The 22,561-nt window shown below is 46.5% G+C and overlaps 1 protein-coding gene across 1 annotated transcript; it reads left to right on the top strand.

The window, feature by feature from the left end:
• Positions 1 to 2,037: 2,037 nt before the first annotated feature.
• On the top strand, positions 2,038 to 20,809 carry LOC138372874 (dentin sialophosphoprotein-like). The gene is made up of 2 exons (XM_069338545.1): positions 2,038 to 2,501; positions 18,526 to 20,809. Exons 1-2 carry the CDS (start codon positions 2,038 to 2,040, stop codon positions 20,807 to 20,809), a joined length of 2,748 nt encoding a protein of 915 aa, XP_069194646.1.
• Positions 20,810 to 22,561: the final 1,752 nt, after the last annotated feature.

The following is a 22,561-nucleotide window of genomic DNA, read 5'->3' as shown; positions in this document are numbered from 1 at the left end:
TAGCTTTGGCCTAACAAAAGTCGTGAACAATTTCTTTAGTATATCGCTATCCATGTATTTAAAAGCAATTCTGAAGTTAGAAAGCGTGACATAGGCTCCTCGCACAATATTCTTTATGTGGTCCTCAGGTGAGAGTTTTCTATCTAGAATCACCCCCTAGATCTCTTTCTTTATCAGAATTCTTTAAAGATTTTTCTTTAAAGAATTCTGTGGAATGATGTGTGGAAGCATCGGAATGTGTATATATGAATGCTACACAGTATTCATCTATGGACATCCATATATGGTGAAACACATGTGAAGAAGCTCTCACACACTCACAGCTCCCTGACAAGAGGGAGCCAGCTTAGCTTAGCTGCCAACACCCACACATCGTGTCAGCAAGGCGGACAGCCCGCCTGCTTTCACACCTCTCACGATATTTCGCAGTTCTAAATTTCCCGTCATCTATGCCTCTCCTTCCTCTTTACTCCAAAAAAATAAGGGGGAAGCATTGAGAGAAGTTGGGGGGGGGGGGGTGAGAAGCTTAAGTCAAACAAATACAGGGATAGAAAGGTGAGAGAAAGCTTGAGTGAAGCTAAGGAGAAAGTGTGAGAGAGAGCATGGGTCGAATATGTAGGGGGTGAGGGGGGAAATATTGTGAGAAGATGGAAGATGGTTTTCTCCTTTAGAATAACTTTATTATTGTTAAAAATAATAATAAAATCATTTAATATCGATATTACTAATATTTAATATTTATATTATTATTATCATTTAATATTTATATTATTAATATTATTTATTATTTATATTATTATTATTATTTAATATTTATATTATTATATAATATATATATATTTTTATTATTATTTAATATTCAAATATTTTTTTTTATTTTTTTTTCTCCAACTACAGTTGTAGTATTGCATTCGAAGTATATACCAGGGTATATACCTAATATACCAGGGTATATACCTTATATACCAGGGTATATACCTAAAATACCATGGTATATACCTTATATTCCAGGGTAGATACCTAATATACCTTGGTATATACCTTATATACCAGGGTATATACCTAATATACCATGGTATATACCTTATATACCAGGGTATATACCTAATATACCATGGTATATACCTAATATACCAGGGCATATACCTTATATAGCAGGGCATATACCTTATATAGCAGGGCATATACCTTATATACCCTGGTATATACCTTATATACCAGGGGAACATGCAGGATCCTTAAGACACAAATCATCTGGGAATAATCCACGTCCATGCAAATTATAATGAAGGGTTTGGCTCAGCGTCTCTGAAAATAAATTATGCATTCATTATTCATATACATAATGTATAAAGCATGTAGTTAAGTTAGGCATTTACATATCTGGCAAGGTGTTTGGGATTTCCCCCTAGGGAAACTAGATAAAGATAAAGTTGGATAAAGAGGATGGGATTTAGGATGAGGAGGCTGTGAGGCAGGTTAAGGAGGTAGGGGGGGGAGGTCAGGGTAGGGGGGAGAGGATTAAGAGGCAGGGAAGGCAGGATAAGTATGCAGGGAAGAATAGCAGGATAAGGAAGCACTACATTAGGATAATTAAGCAGGAGAACAGCATAAGCTAACAGTTAGGATAAAGAGACACAGGTTAAGGACATGGAAGAGAGAAGGAAGAAAGTGAATAACGACACAAGAAGGAAATTATAATAGAGGAAAAAGAATAGGAATAACAGAAGAAATTGAGGAGACAATGGGAGGGAGAGACACTATGGGAAGGAGACGATGAGAGACTAATGTGGGAGGGAAGCTGATGTCGAGTAGCTGGGCCAGTAATGATGGAAGGGAGACGGGGAGGGAAGAGGCAAGGCTCCCTCAAGCTAAGCCATAGATCATCACCCGGAGCTTGTGGACACGACCGGAAGGATGCTGGAGGAGGGGTGGGATGGTAGAAGGACGCTGGAGGAAGGGTGGGATGGTAGAAGGATGCTGGAGGAAGGGTGGGATGGTAGAAGGATGCTGGAGGAGGGGTGGGATGGTAGAAGGATGCTGGAGGAAAAGTGGGATGGTAGAAGGATGCTGGAGGATGGGTGGGATGGTAGAAGGATGCTGGAGGAAGGGTGGGATGGTAGAAGGATGCAGGAGGAGGAGTGGGATGGTATAAGGATGCTGGAGGAAGGGTGGGATGGTAGAAGGATGCTGGAGAAGGGGTGGGATGGTAGAAGGATGCTGGAGGAAGGGTGGGATGGTAGGAGGATGCTGGAGAAAGGGTGGGATGGTAGAAGGATGCTGGAGAAAGGGTGGGATGGTAGAAGGATGCTGGAGGAAGGGTGGGATGGTAGAAGGATGCTGGAGAAAGGGTGGGAAGGTAGGAGGATGCTGGAGAAAGGGTGGGATGGTAGAAGGATGCTGGAGAAAGGGTGGGATGGTAGAAGGATGCTGGAGGAAGGGTGGGATGGTAGAAGGATGCTGGAGAAAGGGTGGGAAGGTAGGAGGATGCTGGAGAAAGGGTGGGATGGTAGAAGGATGCTGGAGAAGGGGTGGGATGGTAGGAGGATGCTGGAGGAAGGGTGGGATGGTAGAAGGATGCTTCAGGCCATCAGTAACATCCGGCCAGGTAACACTAACCCAAATAATGCCTATACCCGTCATCAACAGCTGCACAGCCTTCGCCTGCAGCAGCATCACCAGCATCACTATCAATGGCATCACCAACAGCACTAGAAATAGCATTATCAATATCACCACCACCAGCACCACCAACAACACCACCAATAACACCACCAACAACACCACCAACACCACCAACAACACCACCAGCACCACCAGCACCACCACAAACACCACCAACAACACCACCAATAACACCATAAATAACACCACCACTAACACCACCAATAACACCAACAATAACACCACCAACAACACCACCAACAACACCACCAATAACACCACCAACAACACCACCAACACCACCAACAACACCACCAGCACCACCACCAACACCACCAACAACACCACCAACAACACCACCAATAACACCACCAATAACACCACCAACAACACCACCAACAACACCACCAATAACACCACCAATAACACCACCAACAACACCACCAATAACACCACCAACAACACCACCAGCACCACCACCAACACCACCAACAACACCACCAATAACACCACCAATAACACCACCAACAACACCAATAACACCACCAATAACACCACCAACAACACCACCAGCACCACCACCAACACCACCAACAACACCACCAATAACACCACCAATAACACAACCAATAACACCACCAATAACACCACCAATAACACCACCAACACCACCACCAATAACACCACCAATAACACCACCAATAACACCACAAACAACACCACCAATAACACCACCAATAACACCGCCAACAACACCACCAATAACACCACCAACAACACCACCAATACCACCAATAACACCACCAACAACACCACCACCAACACCACCAACAACACCACCAACAACACCACCAATAACACCACCAATAACACCACCAGCACCACCACCAACACCACCACCAACACCACTAACAACACCACCAATAACACCACCAATAACACCACCAATAACACCACCAACAACACCACCAACAACACCACCAATAACACCACCAATAACACCACCAATAACACCACCAATAACACCACCAATAACACCACCAACAACACCACCAATAACACCACCGACAACACCACCAATAACACCACCAATAACACCACCAATAACACCACCGACAACACCACCAATAACACCACCAATAACACCACCAATAACACCACCAATAACACCACCAACAACACCACCAATAACACCACCAACAACACCACCAATAACACCACCAATAACACCACCAACAACACCACCAATAACACCACCAACAACACCACCAATAACACCACCAATAACACCACCAACAACACCACCAACAACACCACCAATAACACCACCAACAACATCACCAACATCACCACCAATAACACCACCAATAACACCACCAACAACATAACCAATAACACCACCAATAACACCACAAACAACACCACCAATAACACCACCAATAACACCACCAACAACACCACCAATAACACCACCAATAACACCACCAATGACGCCACCAACAACACCACCAACAACACCAATAACACCACCAATAACACCACCGACAACACCACCAACAATACCACCAACAACACCACCAACAACACCACCAACAACACCACCATTAACACCACCAACAACATCAACAACACCACCAACAACAACACCACCAATAACACCACCAATAACACCAACAACACCACCACCAATAACACCACCAATAACACCACCAATAACACCACCAACAACACCACCAACAACACCACCAATAACACCACCAACAACACCACCAACAACATCACCAACAACACCACCAACAACACCACCAATAACACCACCAACAACACCACCAATAACACCACCAATAACACCACCAACACCACCACTAATAACACCACCAATAACACCACCAATAACACCACCAATAACACCACCAATAACACCACCAACAACACCACCACCAATAACACCACCAACAACACCACCAACAACACCACCAACAACACCACCAATAACACCACCAACAACACCACCAACAACACCACCAACAACACCACCAATAACACCACCAACAACACCAACAACACCACCAATAACACCACCAACAACACCACCAACAACACCACCAATAACACCACCAATAACACCACCAATAACACCACCAATAACACCACCAATACACCACCAACAACACCACCAATAACACCACCAATAACACCACCAATAACACCACCAACAACACCACCAACAACACCACCAACAACACCACCAACAACACCACCAACAACACCAACAACAACACCAATAACACCACCAACAACACCACCAACAACACCACCAATAACACCACCAATAACACCACCAATAACACCACCAATAACACCACCAACAACACCACCAACAACACCACCAATAACACCACCAATAACACCACCAATAACACCACCAATAACACCACCAATAACACCACCAATAACACCACCAATAACAGCACCAACAACACCACCAACAACACCACCAACAACAACACCAATAACACCACCAATAACACCACCAACAACACCACCAACAACACCACCAACAACACCACCAACAACACCACCAATAACTCCACCAATAACACCACCAACAACACCACCAATAACACCACCAACAACACCACCAATAACACCACCAACAACACCACCAACAACACCACCAACAACACCACCAACAACACCACCAACAACACCACCAATAACACCACCAACAACACCACCAATAACACCACCAATAACACCAACAACAACACCAACAACACCACCAAAAACACCACCAACAACACCACCCACAACAACACCACCAACAACACCACCAATAACACCACCAACAATACCACCAACAACACCACCAACAACACCACCAATAACACCACCAATAACACCACCAACAACACCAACAACAACACCACCAATAACACCACCAATAACACCACCAACAACACCAACAACACCACCAACAACAACACCACCAACACCACCAACAACACCACCAATAACACCACCAACAACACCACCAACAACACCACCAACAACACCACCAATAACACCACCAACAACACCACCAACAACACCACCAACAACACCACCAATAACACCACCAATAACACCACCAACAACAGCACCAATAACACCACCAATAACACCACCAACAACAACACCAACAACACCACCAACAACAACACCACCAACAACACCACCAACAACACCACCAACAACACCACCAATAACACGACCAATAACATCAACAACACCACTAACAACACCATCAACAACACCACCAACAACACCACCAACAACACGACCAATAACACGACCAATAACATCACCAACAACACCACCAACAACACCATCAAAAACACCACCAACAACACCACCAATAACACCACCAACAACACCACCAACAACACCACCAACAACACCACCAATAACACGACCAATAACATCACCAACAACACCACCAACAACACCACCAACAACACCACCAACAACACCACCAATAACACGACCAATAACATCACCAACAACACCACCAACAACACCATCAACAACACCACCAACAACACCACCAATAACACCACCAATAACACCACCAACAACAACACCAACAACACCACCAACAACACCACAAATAACACCACCAACAACACCACCAACAACACCACCAATAACACCACCAATAACACCACCAACAACAACACCAACAACACCACCAACAACACCACAAATAACACCACCAACAACACCACCAACAACACCAACAACAACACCAACAACAACACCAATAACACCACCAACAACAACACCAACAACACCACCAACAACACCACAAATAACACCACCAACAACACCACCAATAACACGACCAATAACATCACCAACAACAACACCAACAACACCACCAATAACACCACCAATAACACCACCAACAACAACACCAACAACACCACCAACACCACCAACCACACCACCAACAACAACACCACCAATAACACGACCAATAACATCACCAACAACACCACCACCAACAACACCACCAATAACACCACCAACAACAACACCACCAATAACACCACCAACAACAACACCAACAACACCACCAACAACACCAACAACACCACCAACAACAACACCACCAATAACACCACCAACAACAACACCACCAACACCACCAACAACACCACCAACAACAACACCAACAACACCACCAACAATAACACCATCAACACCACCAACAACACCACCATCAACACCACCAACAACACCACCAACAACAACACCACCAACAACACCACCAATAACACCACCAACAACAACACCAACAACACCACCAACAACAACACCAACAACACCACCAACAATAACACCATCAACACCACCAACAACACCACCAACAACAACACCACCAACAACACCACCAACAACAACACCATCAACACCACCAACAACACCACCATCAACACCACCAACAACACCACCAACAACAACACCACCAACAACACCACCAATAACACCACCAACAACACCACCAACAACACCACCAACAACAACACCAACAACACCACCAACAATAACACCATCAACACCACCAACAACACCACCATCAACACCACCAACAACACCACCAACAACAACACCAACAACACCACCAACAACACCACCAACAACAACACCAACAACACCACCAACAACAACACCAACAACACCACCAACAATAACACCATCAACACCACCAACAACACCACCAACAACAACACCACCAACAACACCACCAACAACACCACCAATAACACCACCAATAACACCTATAAAAGCACCATCAGTATTGTTTAATTACGAAAACACTGTTGGAAAACTATTAGAAAGAGTCCTTGTGGTGATAATTGTATCATCTACAAAACACTGTAATAGGTTCTATGTCGGGCAAACATCCAATGATTGTAAACTTAGAATTTCGCAACATAAATAATCTGTAAGACAGCCAATTATCTAATGCTTTGTTTGTTTCATGTGTTCTCACGAAATTGATTGGGAGATGGCTTCTTTAATAACGAATCGTAAAGGTATTTTAAACTGGAACATTATTGAGTCTGATTTACTACACATCATAAAATTGTATAATTTCAACATTAGCAGTGGTTTATATAATTTAGATCCATTTTTGATTGATCCCTTAAAGGACGATTTGAGTAAGATCTCTGATACACATTTATCTCACTAATACCGTATTAATATATAATTATCTCATAGAAGACATTGTACCTCACCTCACGTCTTTCCTGCCTCTATATCCACTGAACTGTAAATCCATTTTTATGAAGATAAATTATTACTATATACGAAATAATTTAAGGAAATTCCTGTCTTAATCCTTCCTTTGTGGTCTGACACTGTCATACAAACATACATATCCTCGATATACTCAGGATATACTCTATCCAGAGTACTCCCTCTGGTTCAGTTGTAGGGACCCACGGTCATGGAGAAGAGAATGAAGTGTATTCAAAGAAGACCTTACGGATTCTTCCTGAACACTTGAGTATTTTCTCCTTCTCGCTCCCTCTCTTTTATATTATAATATAGTTAAATCGTCTCTTGTGGCCTGGGGGAAGCAAATAACCATATCCCTCTTGGCTTCGACAGGTCCCTTATAATCCATTGTCTGAAATTCCAAGTATTTTTGTATTTGGAATGAAAAACACTTTTGTGTTGGAAATATTTTGATCACGTATATAAACGCACCCGTAATAAGGAAGGAAATAAGCCGGTAGAGGAGAAAGAGGAAGAAAGAAAAAGAGAACAAGGAGAGAAAGAGATAAAGCGGATAGGTAGAAAAAAATGTTAAAATAAGCGATTAGCAGACTGTGGCAGGCAGGTAGAAGGGCGGAAGAGAAACAGAAAGATTAATACACGAAAAACCCACAAATACGTTTGTGTGTGTGTGTATGTGTGTGTGTGTGTGTGTGTGTGTGTGTGTGTGTGTGTGTGTGTGTGTGTGTGTGTGTGTGTGTGTGTGTTTTTAACTACATTGGGCCTCGCGGCTGAGTGGACACCGCCCAGGGGTCGTAGTCCTAAGGGCCTGGGTTCGATTCCCGGCAGAAACAAATGGGCAGAGTTTATTTCACCCTAGTGCTCCTGATCACCTAGCAGTAAATAGGTACCTGGGAGCTAGACAGCTGCTGCGGGCTACTTCCTAGAGATGTGTGTGCATGTGTATGATAAACATTTGTAGAGGATATTATTTTTAAAATATTTCCTCTATTTTCATAATAGAGGAAAAATAAATTGGTTACAAATGCGGGGTCCAAGAGCTAATTGCTCGATTCTTCAGATACAAATACTAAACACACACACACACACACACACACACACACACACACACACACACACACACACACACACACACACACACACACACACACACACACACACACACACACACACACAGACACACAGACACACACACACACAGACACACAGACACACACACACACACACACACACACACACACACACACACACACACACACACACACACACAGACACACAGACACACACACACACAGACACACAGACACACACACACACACACACACACACACACACACACACACACACACACACACACACACATTAGCCGCGAGGCTGGCTAACATCAGAACAGCCTTTAGGAACCTGTGTAAGGAATCATTCAGAACCTTGTATGCCACATATGTAAGTCCAATCCTAGAGTATGCGGCCCCAGCATGGAGCCCGTACCTTGTCAAGCACAAGACGAAGCTGGAAAAAGTTCAGAGGTATACCACTAGACTATTCCCAGAACTAAGAGGCATGAGTTACGAGGAAAGGCTGCATGAAATGCACCTCACGACGCTGGAAGACAGAAGAGTGAGGGGAAACATGATCACCAATTACAAAATTCTCAGGGGAATTGATAGGGTGGATAAGGACGTGGGTGGTACACGCACAAGGGGTCACAGGTTTTTGCTGATGATGCAAAAATTATGAGAAGGATCAAGACGGATAAAGATAGAGAGAGACTACAGGATGACCTGGACAAACTGGAGGAATGGTCTAGAAAATGGCTGCTAAAGTTCAATTCAGGAGAGTGTAAGGTAATAAAATTAGGTGAAGGGAGCAGAAAGCTGAACACAAGGTACCATCTGGGAGGTGAAATCATGCAAGAGTTAAATGGAGAGAAAGATCTGGGGGGGGGGGGCGATATCACAACGAACCTGTCCCCAGAGGCCCACATCAAAAGGATATCATCCGCGGCATATGCTAGACTGGCCAACATAAGAACTGCCTTTAGAAACTTGTGTAAGGAATAGTTCAGGACCCTGTATACCACTTATGTCAGACCAATCCTGGAGTATGCAGCTCCAGCCTGGAGTCCATATCTAGTTAAACACAAGACAAAGTTAGAGAAGATTCAGTGGTATGCCACCAGGCTCGTCCCGGAACTGAGAGGTATGAGCTACGAGGAAAGCTAAAGGAGCTGAACCTCACATCCCTGGAAAACAGAAGAGTAAGGGGAGACATGATAACCACCTACAAACTTCTCAGGAGAAATGACAGGGAGGACAAAGACAAACTCTTCAGCACGGGTGGGACACGAACAAGGGGACACAGGTGGAAACTTAGTACCCAGATGAGCCACAGAGACGTTAGAAAGAATTTTTTCAGTGTCAGAGTAGTAAATAAATGGAATGCACTAGGAAGTGATGTGGTGGAGGCTGACTCCATACACAGTTTCAAATGTAGACATGATAGAGCCCAGTAGGCTTAGGAATCTGTTCACCAGTTGATTGACAGTTGAGAGGCGGGACTAAAGAGCCAGAGCTCAACCCCTACAAGCGCTACTAGGCGAGTACACATGCACACGTACACATGCACACGATTGAACTTTATCAAAATCTTTACCATGCTTAGAGAAACTAATCACTCAAACATCATAATCAAATATATTTTATACCAAAAGCCCCCCCCCCCCCCCCCCACACACACACCCAAAAAAATCCCTTTACCGACACTGTGTAAAAGCTTCCCCGTGTGCCCCTTCGCACGTACGAGATTTACAACCCAAAAGAGGCCCTGAGAGGCGTGTAGTGGGGGCACTCTTCACCACCCCGAGCCCCCAACACCAGCAGGCATTGTGTACTTTCCGGCCCCATCCAGCATCCGGCGCCACGCTCGTCGGAAACCTTGTGCCGCAAGTGCTTCAGAATGCCACAGAGCTTCGAGTGTGTGGTGGACGACCGGCCACTTGAGCGGCTCCAACAGTTCTTAACGGCGGAGGGAAATATGTCGTTGGGAATGAGTGAAATACCACCAGGTGGGTCCCTGGGGACCCATATGAGGATCAATATGAAGGGAACGTTCCTTCTGCCGCCCCATTGCTTCACCCCCTTCCCCCCATCTCCCACAAAACCCATCTCGCCTTGTGACCTCAAATGACCTCTCTGGACAAATAGGAGGACCGCCGGTTAAGAGGACCTCTTCAACGTCAGCGGAGAAGGAAATAGACTCAAAACATATTTTTTTTTGTCTTTGCGGACGTTGTGGCTTGTTTAAGCGGCTCCTGTCACGTGTGAGGGCGGGGGCGGTGACTCAACCACCGTTCAAACTCCTGTTGAAACATATCTTTTTGCCTAAAAAGCTTTGTCGTTGCGTGCGTGCGTGCGTGTGCGTGCGTGTGCAGAGTGCCTGGGAGCGGCTTGTCTTAACAGCAAATTCGCAGAAGCTATTTGCACCGACCTGATGACGAGAACCGGAAATCCCTTCGTTGTGACACCCATTAATGACTGCCAGGCTGCTACACCTACACCCACCAACACCCAGATGCCCGCTACACCTACACCCACCAACACCCAGATGCCCGCTACACCTACACCCACCAACACCCAGATGCCCGCTACACCTACACCCACAACACCCAGATGCCTGCTACACCTACACCCACCAACACCCAGATGCCCGCTACACCTACACCAACCAACACCCAGATGCCCGCTACACCTACACCCACCAACACCCAGATGCCCGCTACACCTACACCCACCAACACCCAGATGCCCGCTACACCTACACCCACCAACACCCAGATGCCCGCTACACCTACACCCACCAACACCCAGATGCCCGCTACACCTACACCCATCAACACCCAGATGCCCGCTACACCTACACCCATCAACACCCAGATGCCCGCTATACCTACACCCACAACACCCAGATGCCCGCTACACCTACACCCACCAACACCCAGATGCCCGCTACACCTACACCCACCAACACCCAGATGCCCGCTACACCTACACCCACCAACACCCAGATGCCCGCTACACCAACACCCACCAACACCCAGATGCCCGCTACACCTACACCCACCAACACCCAGATGCCCGCTACACCAACACCCACCAACACCCAGATGCCCGCTACACCTACACCCACCAACACCCAGATGCCCGCTACACCAACACCCACCAACACCCAGATGCCCGCTACACCTACACCCACCAACACCCAGATGCCCGCTACACCAACACCCACCAACACCCAGATGCCCGCTACACCTACACCCACCAACACCCAGATGCCCGCTACACCAACACCCACCAACACCCAGATGCCCGCTACGCCAACACCCACCAACACCCAGATGCCCGCTACACCTACACCCACCAACACCCAGATGCCCGCTACACCAACACCCACCAACACCCAGATGCCCGCTACACCTACACCCACCAACATCCAGATGCCCGCTACACCAACATCCAGATGCCCGCTACATTTACACCCACCAACACCCAGATGCCCGCTACACCTGCACCCACCAACACCCAGATGCCCGCTACACCAACACCCAGATGCCCGCTACACCTACACCCACCAACACCCAGATGCCCGCTACACCAACACCCACCAACACCCAGATGCCCGCTACACCTACACCCACCAACACCCAGATGCCCGCTACACCAACACCCACCAACACCCAGATGCCCGCTACACCTACACCCACCAACACCCAGATGCCCGCTACACCTACACCCACCAACACCCAGATGCCCGCTACACCTACACCCACCAACACCCAGATGCCCGCTACACCTACACCCACCAACACCCAGATGCCCGCTACACCTACACCCACCAACACCCTGATGCCCGCTACACCTACACCCACCAACACCCTGATGCCCGCTACACCTACACCCACCAACACCCAGATATATATATATATATATATATATATATATATATATATATATATATATATATATATATATAGTGTAGTGCACTTTAGAAGGTGCACACACTGCACAAAGAAGGAGTGCACTTTGCACTCCTTCTGAAGATGTATTAATATACGAAAGTACTTAAGGAAATTCCTGTTTCATTTTTCCTCCGTGGTCTGACATTGTCACATTTTTAATCACGTGTTTATTTTCGTGATATACACACATATATATATATATAAATAAATATATATATATATATATATATATATATATATATATATATATATATATATATATATATATATATATATATATGTATGTATATGTATATGTCGTACCTAGTTGCCAGAACGCACTTCTCAGCCTACTATGCAAGGCCCGATTGGCCTAATAAGCCAAGTTTTCAAGAATTAATTGTTTTTCGACTACCTAACCTACCTAACCTAACCTAACCTAACTTTTTCGGCTACCTAACCTAACCTAACCTATAAAGATAGGTTAGGTTAGGTTAGGTAGGGTTGGTTAGGTTCGGTCATATATCTACGTAAATTTTAACTCCAATAAAATAAAATTGACTTCATACATAATGAAATGGGTAGCTTTATCATTTCATAAGAAAAAAAATAGAGAAATTATATTTATTCTGGAAAACTTGGCTTATTAGGCAAATCGGGCCTTGCGTAGTAGGCCGAGTACGACGTTCTGGCTTTAAACCAGAAAAACGGCCAGCCTACTCATGAGAAACTCTCCAGACACAAAGCAGAACGCTTTAAAAGAGACCAACGTCGTCTATGCCTTCAAATGCCCACTTGGGGACTGTAAGCTCCAAAAAAACCCAGTATATAGGCAAGACAACAACATCTCTTTCTAGGCGTTTAACGATGCATAAGCAACAGGGCTCCATTAAGGAACATATAATCTCTTCCCACGACCAAACCATCGCCAGAGAAATCCTAGTAAACAACACAGACATCATCGATAGATACAGCGATAGCAGGCGGCTTGACGTTTGCGAGGCACTACACATCAAGAAGTTAACACCAGCAATCAACAGCCAATTAATGCACAACTACATTCTACCCACCTCAAGACTCCGCTCCAATATAGAAGCATCAAGAAATATGGACCAATAGGCTTTCTACAATCACTTCCATTTCAATACCCATTGTTTCGTGTTCTGTCTTGTGTTGATGAAATTAATACCCTATTAATGCCACCTCTTGTTCTGTCTTGTGTTGATGAAATTAATACCCTATTAATGCCACCTCACCCCATCCACCTCACTCAAATGTAGATATAAACGAAACCAGGAGATGTGTAAGTTCTATTCAGTTGTGTATTTGTAAACTAAAAGTCTTTGAAAATGTAATAAGTTTTACGAAACGCGCCCGTGTCGCGTCAGACTAGAAAAAAAAATGAATTTTGGAGAATTGATTTTTGATTTACCTCCAACAGTGAAAAGAAATGTACGAAAGATTGAGAAAATTCGTGTTAGAATTATTAATCTTACTTTTTCGGTCATATTTAATAATATATGTCTACAGGAAAGACTGCTACCAAAATATACTAATATATATATATATATATATATATATATATATATATATATATATATATATATATATATAGAACATCAGATCAGAACATCAGTCACCAAGAAAATAGAAGAAGGAAACACTATTGGCGCAATACGAGTCATCACCAGTGAGGACTCAATTGCCGACAGAGATGCCGCAACAGCTCAAGCCCTAAGGGAGAAACACCCACCCAGGGCTCCGCGTGAGGACGACATTGTACAAGTGGGGGCTACCGGAGCAGACCCTCTCTGGGTGGCTGAATCTGTGGTCCATAAAGCAGCCTTGTCCTTCCCTACAGGATCAGCAGGTGGGTTCACAGGACTAAAACCCAACCACCTCAAGCAAATGCTCAACCCTGCACTGGGTGACATTGCAAAGAACCTCTTGGTGGAACTAACCAGATTCACCAACACATGTCTAGCTGGCAACATACCAGCGTCCATAAGACCTATCTTTTTTGGAGCATCTCTCTGTGCTCTAAAGAAAAAGGATGGAGGGATCAGGCCAATAGCTGTGGGCAATTCTCTCCGGCGTCTCGTCGCAAAGGCAGCTGCAAGAACAGTTAGTGATGCAGCGGCCAACATGCTGAAGCCAAAACAGCTCGGGTTTGGCATTCCACAAGGGTGTGAGGCGGCAGCCCATGCAGCTCGAGCCTTCATCGCCAACATCACAGACGAAAAGGCCCTTATCAAGCTAGATTTCAAAAATGCGTTCAATTTGGTGCGGAGGGATGCTGTACTCCGTGCGGTTCATAGTCATTTCCCTTCCCTCTACCCTTTTGTACATTCATGCTACAGTATGGATCTTAAGCTACTTTTTGGCGAACATGAAATTGACTCGCGAGAAGGCGTCCAACAGGGTGACCCCCTCGCTCCTCTCCTTTTCTGCTTAGTCATCAAACAAGTCACAGAGGTCCTGTCCAGCGAGCTTAACATCTGGTTCTTGGATGATGGTACCCTAGCTGGTTCCCAAGACTCCCTCCTGGAGGACATCAGAAAAATCCAGGAGCAAGGTGCAGTTTTAGGCCTCACCCTGAACCCTTCTAAATGTGAAATAATATGTTCCAACCAGGGCATCGTAGAGAGAATAGAGGGTCTTCTGCCAAATATCCATAAAACTAAACCTGAAGACAGCACACTCCTAGGAGCTCCCCTGGGGTTGAAAGCCATCGATGAGGTCCTTGATAAGAAAATCGCCGACCTTAAGAGGATGGATGGGAGGATTGAGGATATTGATGCTCATGATGCACTCTACCTCATCACCAGATGTCTGTCCCTCCCCAGGTTAACCTACTTTCTGAGGTGTTCACCATCTTACAGTAGCCAAAAACTAAGTGAGTATGACCGGTTACTGAAATCAATGCTAGAAAAAGCCCTTAACCTCTCTCTCGATGACCTACAGTGGAAACAAGCCTCTCTTCCCGTAAGACTTGGGGGCCTCGGAGTTCGAACAGCAACGCAAATCGCTGTTCCAGCCTTCCTGTCCTCCTTATCAGCATCCGACGACCTTGTGAAGGAAATTCTACCTGCCCACTTACATCAGCTGGCAGGTGTACATGATCCCAATTTTACACGCTGTGCCACAGAGTGGGCCTCTCGTGCAGGCCAATCACCTCAACCACCATCCCCAAAATCCCACAAGCAATCCAGCTGGGATGGTCCCATTGTAGACCAAGTTGCTGCAGAGTGCCTGGGTGCTGCAACAACACAACACGACATTGCTCGCCTCACAGCAGTAGCAGCACCACATGCAGGGGATTTCCTGTTAGCAACCCCAATGTCGGCAACTGGCACGCGTCTCACACCACACGCCCTCCGAATTGCTGTGGCCCTCCGCCTTGCTGCCCCAATCCACACCAGATATAGGTGTATTTGCGGCGAGGTGGTGGCTGACAGGTACGGTCACCATGGCCTACTCTGCCAAAGCACAGGGGGATGGCACTCGAGGCACAGCGAAGTTAACGACATCATCAAGAGGAGCCTCACCACAGCTGGATGCCCAGCTGAAAGAGAGCCCCGTTACCTAACGCCCCGTAACTCTGATGCTCTTATTGGTCGCCCAGATGGTATCACAGTGAACCCCTGGAAGAATGGCAAGCAGTTGGTATGGGACTACACGTGCGTATCAACCCTGGCTAACACCTACATTAACCTCAGTGTTGCACAACCAGGTGGCGCTGCCACCCACAGGGAAGCAGCCAAATCCCGTAAGTATAGAGAACTGGATCACCACTACAATTTTGTCCCCATTGCTTCTGAGACGCTCGGCGCCTGGGGTAAAAGTGCTACCAGTTTTTTGAAGGAACTGGGTTCTAGGCTCATTGAAACAACAAGGGACCCGAGAGCTGCAAGCTTTCTTTTCCAGCGCCTCAGTGTGGCGATACAGAGGGGAAATGCGCACTGCATCCAGGGTTCCTGCCCGCCATCGGAGGAGCTGGAGGAACTCGACAACCTATGACAACCATCTTTGTAACCTATATGTAACTCCTTTTTTGTAACAAAGTTCAAATAAAGTAAATATATATGTGTACATACAAAAGAATGGGGGTGGTAGGAGAAGATAATATTAGTGTTCAGTGAGAAACCACAAGGTCTCCTCTGAATACTTTTTATTTTCTTCTCCGAGGCTATGGGTCCCCACATTGGCACCAGAGGTGGTACCCTCACAAAAAAAAAAAAAAAAAAAAATATATATATATATATATATATATATATATATATATATATATATATATATATATATATATATATATATATATATATATATATACACACACACACACCCGGCCAAGTCTGTGGTTGAATAGAAACTAAAAGCGATACCTCTGACAGGACGGGTATGAGGTACACTACCACCCACAGGACGGGTATGGGGTACCCTACCACCCACAGGACGGGTATGAGGTCCACTACCACCCACAGGATAGGTATGGGGTACCCTACCACCCACAGGACGGGTATGGGGTACACTACCACCCACAGGACGGGTATGGGGTACCCTACCACCCACAGGATGGGGTATGGGGTCCACTACCACCCACAGGACGGGTATGAGGTACACTACCACCCACAGGACGGGTATGGGGTACACTACCACCCACAGGACGGGTATGAGGTACACTACCACCCACAGGACGGGTATGGGGTACACTACCACCCACAGGACGGGTATGGGGTACACTACCACCCACAGGACGGGTATGAGGTACACTACCACCCACAGGACGGGTATGAGGTACACTACCACCCACAGGACGGGTATGGGGTACACTACCACCCACAGGACGGGTATGGGGTACACTACCACCCACAGGACGGGTATGGGGTACACTACCACCCACAGGACGGGTATGGGGTACCCTAGCACCCACAGGACGGGTATGGGGTACACTACCACCCACAGGACGGGTATGAGGTACACTACCACCCACAGGAAGGGTATGGGGTACACTACCACCCACAGGACGGGTATGGGGTACCCTAGCACCCACAGGACGGGTATGGGGTACACTACCACCCACAGGACGGGTATGGGGTACACTACCACCCACAGGACGGGTATGGGGTACACTACCACCCACAGGAAGGGTATGGGGTACACTACCACCCACAGGACGGGTATGAGGTACACTACCACCCACAGGACGGGTATGAGGTACATAATAAATGAACTCCACCAAACCCAAGTAGTCAGTAAACGCCCCATTTTATAATATCACTTGAGAATGGCAGGTGGACTAAAACGCACTTAAAAAGGCGTTTCTTACACAGCCTCTTAACGAGAGGCACTCTAAACATAATGTGAGTGTGTGAGTGTTTACTAGAGGCTCGGGTATTTCCTTCCTGACCTTCTTCTCTGAGGGACTGTCACTCAAACGGCTGTCACTCCAACGGCTGTCATTCCAACGGCTGTCACTCCAACTGGTAGCACTCCATGGTCAGGCACTCCAATGGGAGGCACTCAAACAGGTGACACTCTAATGGCTATTTCACACTCAAATGTAGCCACTCCAACAGTAGTCGCACCAACAGTAGTCACACCAACGGTAGTCGCACCAACGGTAGTCGCGCCAACAGTAGTCGCACCAACGGTAGTCGCACCAACAGTAGTCACATCAACGGTAGTCACACCAACGGTAGTCGCACCAACGGTAGTCACTCCAACGGTAGTCGCACCAACAGTAGTCACATCAACGGTAGTCACACCAACGGTAGTCGCACCAACAGTAGTCGCACCAACGGTAGTCACTCCAACGGTAGTCGCAACAACGGTAGTCGCACCAACAGTAGTCGCACCAACAGTAGTCACACCAACGGTAGTCGCACCAACGGTAGTCGCACCAACGGTAGTCACACAAACAGTAGTCACACGAAAGGTAGCTACTCCAACAGTAGTCGCGCCAACAGTAGTCACATCAACGGTAGTCACACCAACGGTAGTCGCACCAACGGTAGTCGCACCAACGGTAGTCGCACCAACAGTAGTCGCACCAACGGTAGTCACTCCAACGGTAGTCGCACCAACAGTAGTCACATCAACAGTAGTCGCACCAACAGTAGTAGCACCAACAGTAGTAGCACCAACAGTAGTCACATCAACAGTAGTAGCACCAACGGTAGTCGCACCAACAGTAGTCGCACCAACAGTAGTCGCACCAACAGTAGTCGCACCAACGGTAGTCGCACCAACGGTAGTCGCACCAACAGGAGTCGCACCAACGGTAGTCGCACCAACGGTAGTCACATCAGCAGTAGTAGCACCAACAGTAGTCGCACCAACAGTAGTAGCACCAACAGTAGTCACATCAACAGTAGTCGCACCAACGGTAGTCACATCAACAGTAGTAGCACCAACAGTAGTCGCACCAACAGTAGTAGCACCAACAGTAGTCGCACCAACAGTAGTCACATCAACAGTAGTAGCACCAACAGTAGTCGCACCAACGGTAGTCGCACCAACAGTAGTCGCACCAACGGTAGTCGCACCAACGGTAGTCGCACCAACAGTAGTCGCACCAACGGTAGTCGCACCAACAGTAGTCACACGAAAGGTAGCTACACCAACAGTAGTCACATCAACAGTAGTAGCACCAACAGTAGTCGCACCAACAGTAGTAGCACCAACAGTAGTAGCACCAACAGTAGTCGCACCAACGGTAGTCGCACCAACGGTAGTCACACGAAAGGTAGCTACACCAACAGTAGTCACACCAACGGTAGTCGCACCAACAGTAGTCGCACCAACAGTAGTCGCACCAACGGTAGTCGCACCAACAGTAGTCGCACCAACGGTAGTCGCACCAACGGTAGTCACACGAAAGGTAGCTACACCAACAGTAGTCACATCAACAGTAGTAGCACCAACAGTAGTCGCACCAACAGTAGTCGCACCAACGGTAGTCGCACCAACAGTAGTCGCACCAACGGTAGTCGCACCAACGGTAGTCGCACCAACAGTAGTCACACGAAAGGTAGCTACACCAACAGTAGTCGCACCAACAGTAGTCGCACCAACAGTAGTCGCACCAACAGTAGTCGCACCAACGGTAGTCGCACCAACAGTAGTCGCACCAACAGTAGTAGCACCAACAGTAGTCGCACCAACAGTAGTCGCACCAACAGTAGTCGCACCAACGGTAGTCACTCCAACGGTAGTCGCAACAACAGTAGTCGCAACAACAGTAGTCGCACCAACAGTAGTAGCACCAACAGTAGTCGCAACAACAGTAGTCGCAACAACAGTAGTCGCACCAACAGTAGTAGCACCAACAGTAGTCGCAACAACAGTAGTCGCAACAACAGTAGTCGCACCAACAGTAGTAGCACCAACAGTAGTCGCACCAACAGTAGTAGCACCAACAGTAGTAGCACCAACAGTAGTCGCACCAACAGTAGTAGCACCAACAGTAGTAGCACCAACAGTAGTCGCACCAACAGTAGTAGCACCAACAGTAGTCGCACCAACAGTAGTAGCACCAACAGTAGTCGCACCAACAGTAGTAGCACCAACAGTAGTCGCACCAACAGTAGTCGCACCAACAGTAGTCACACCAACAGTAGTCGCACCAACAGTAGTCGCACCAACAGTAGTCGCACCAACAGTAGTAGCACCAACAGTAGTCGTACCAACGGTAGTCGCACCAACAGTAGTAGCACCAACAGTAGTCGCACCAACAGTAGTCGCACCAACAGTAGTCGTACCAACGGTAGTCGCACCAACAGTAGTCGCACCAACAGTAGTCGTACCAACGGTAGTCGTGGCCCCCCAGGTCCATGGAAGGCAAACGGGGCCCTAGCATAAACAACTCATCACAGCCAACGTCTGGTCTGATGATTTGCGGAGCCATACCAGCATTTCCTGGTGTCTGGTGAGCCTGCTGCTGCTGCTGCTGCTGGTGTTGTTGCTGTCGTTGCTGCTGCTGGTGGTGGTGGTGTTGCTGTCGTTGCTGCTGCTGCTGCTGCTGTTGCTGCTGGTGTTGTTGCTGTCGTCGCTGCTGCTGCTGCTGCCATTGCTCTTGCTGCTGCTGCTGCTGCTCTTGCTGCAGCAGCTGCTGCTGCTGCTGCTGCTGTTGCTTCTGCTGCTGCTGCCATTGGTCTTGCTGCTGCTGCTGCTGCTACTGCTGCTACTACTGCTGCTGCTGATTCTGCTGCTGCTGCTACTGCTGCTACTACTGATTCTGCTGCTGCTGCTGTTCATTCTGCATTTTCTCCTGCTGCTCCTGCTGCTGTTCCTCCTCCTGCTACTGCTCCTCCTGCTGCTGTTCCTCCTCCTGCTACTGCTCCTCCTGCTGCTGCTCCTGCTGCAACTACTGTTGTAGGGTCAGTATTATAAGGTTCATTCCACCATTGCTGGGGACTGCGTTTTGAGGAGAGAAGAGAAAATGAAGAACTACAAATTAATGGTTTAACACTTGAATGGGTTGACCACTATCGGTACCTTGGCGTCACTGTCGGCTCTAACAAGGGGAAGAAAGAGGAGCTCAACTTATCATCGGAACCCAGCTTATCGGAACATGCAAAAGTCGACTGAGGGTACTGAAAGCTATGACCTGGAATGTGTGGGAAAATCCTAGCAGGCATTTATTTATTTTTATAATATATTTTTGTTAACGTCAATATTGTATTATTATGATGCTAAGTGGACTGTATATTCTGATTCAGCCTGCCAGAACTTTATCTGCACGTAGTTTGGATGGACAATTATAGCTAATAACACTATGAGTGGATACAGGATAAGCTTAACTTGTTTACCTCTTGCAAAATATATATTATACCACATATGGTGGCCTAATCTACTATATTATTAAATCTATCTACTTTATTACATGAAAAGATTTGTTTAAATCCTTATCTGATACTTGTAGGTATGGCCTGACTAGGCTGGATATGTTTCCTCCTTCATCTGTTTAGGGTGTGGCTACATGTGATCCAGAGCCTTGTATTGGCGTCTGGCACTGTAGCGTCGGTGACAAGAAACTGCACAGTTTGTGTGGGCCAGCCTGTCTTTTCAGAAACTCCAAATCACAATTACCTGCCAAATGAAGGACATTAGTAAAGGCACATTAACATATAAAGTACAGGTGTGACATGAATAAGGTGTGTGTGTGTAGTGCTGAATAAACATTTGTTGAGCTCTAAACTCGCAGTATATCTGGCAAGTTATTATAGATTTAAATCTAAAAGGCCTCATAAATGAAATCAAATAACAAGTTGGATACTCAGGTATTCCTGTTGTTTCAGTGATTGCTGTGGCAGTACACTAGGATAGAGTAAGTAGTATATCGTGCATGACACATGTCGCAAATTCTCCAGGAACCCTCTCTGTTTCTCTGTTTTCAAGTTTTGCATGACTACGTGACTGGCCGCTCCTCTCTGGGGTAGCGTTCCAATAATAGTCCTTCAATATTCTGTGTTTATTTTATGGTAGCAAGGGAGGTAAGCTATATTTTTACTGTTAATTATATTTATTCATTCCTAGTGAATACTATTTTATTATGTTTAAACACTAGACTGTAATTTAAAAGAATAATTAGTCTTCTATTTATGTATAGTG

This window comes from Procambarus clarkii, chromosome 40 (assembly GCF_040958095.1).
Source record: "Procambarus clarkii isolate CNS0578487 chromosome 40, FALCON_Pclarkii_2.0, whole genome shotgun sequence".
Classification (NCBI taxonomy): Eukaryota; Metazoa; Arthropoda; class Malacostraca; order Decapoda; family Cambaridae; genus Procambarus; species Procambarus clarkii.
This window is presented reverse-complemented; position numbering and strand designations above follow the sequence as displayed.

Coding starts and splice junctions, on each gene's coding strand:
- LOC138372874 (XM_069338545.1), top strand. CDS start 2,038: ATGCTGGAGGAAAAGTGGGATGGTAGAAGGATGCTGGAGGATGGGTGG. Junction 2,502..18,525: donor AGGAGGATGCTGGAGAAAGG/GTGGGATGGTAG, acceptor CCACTCCAACAG/TAGTCGCACCAACAGTAGTC.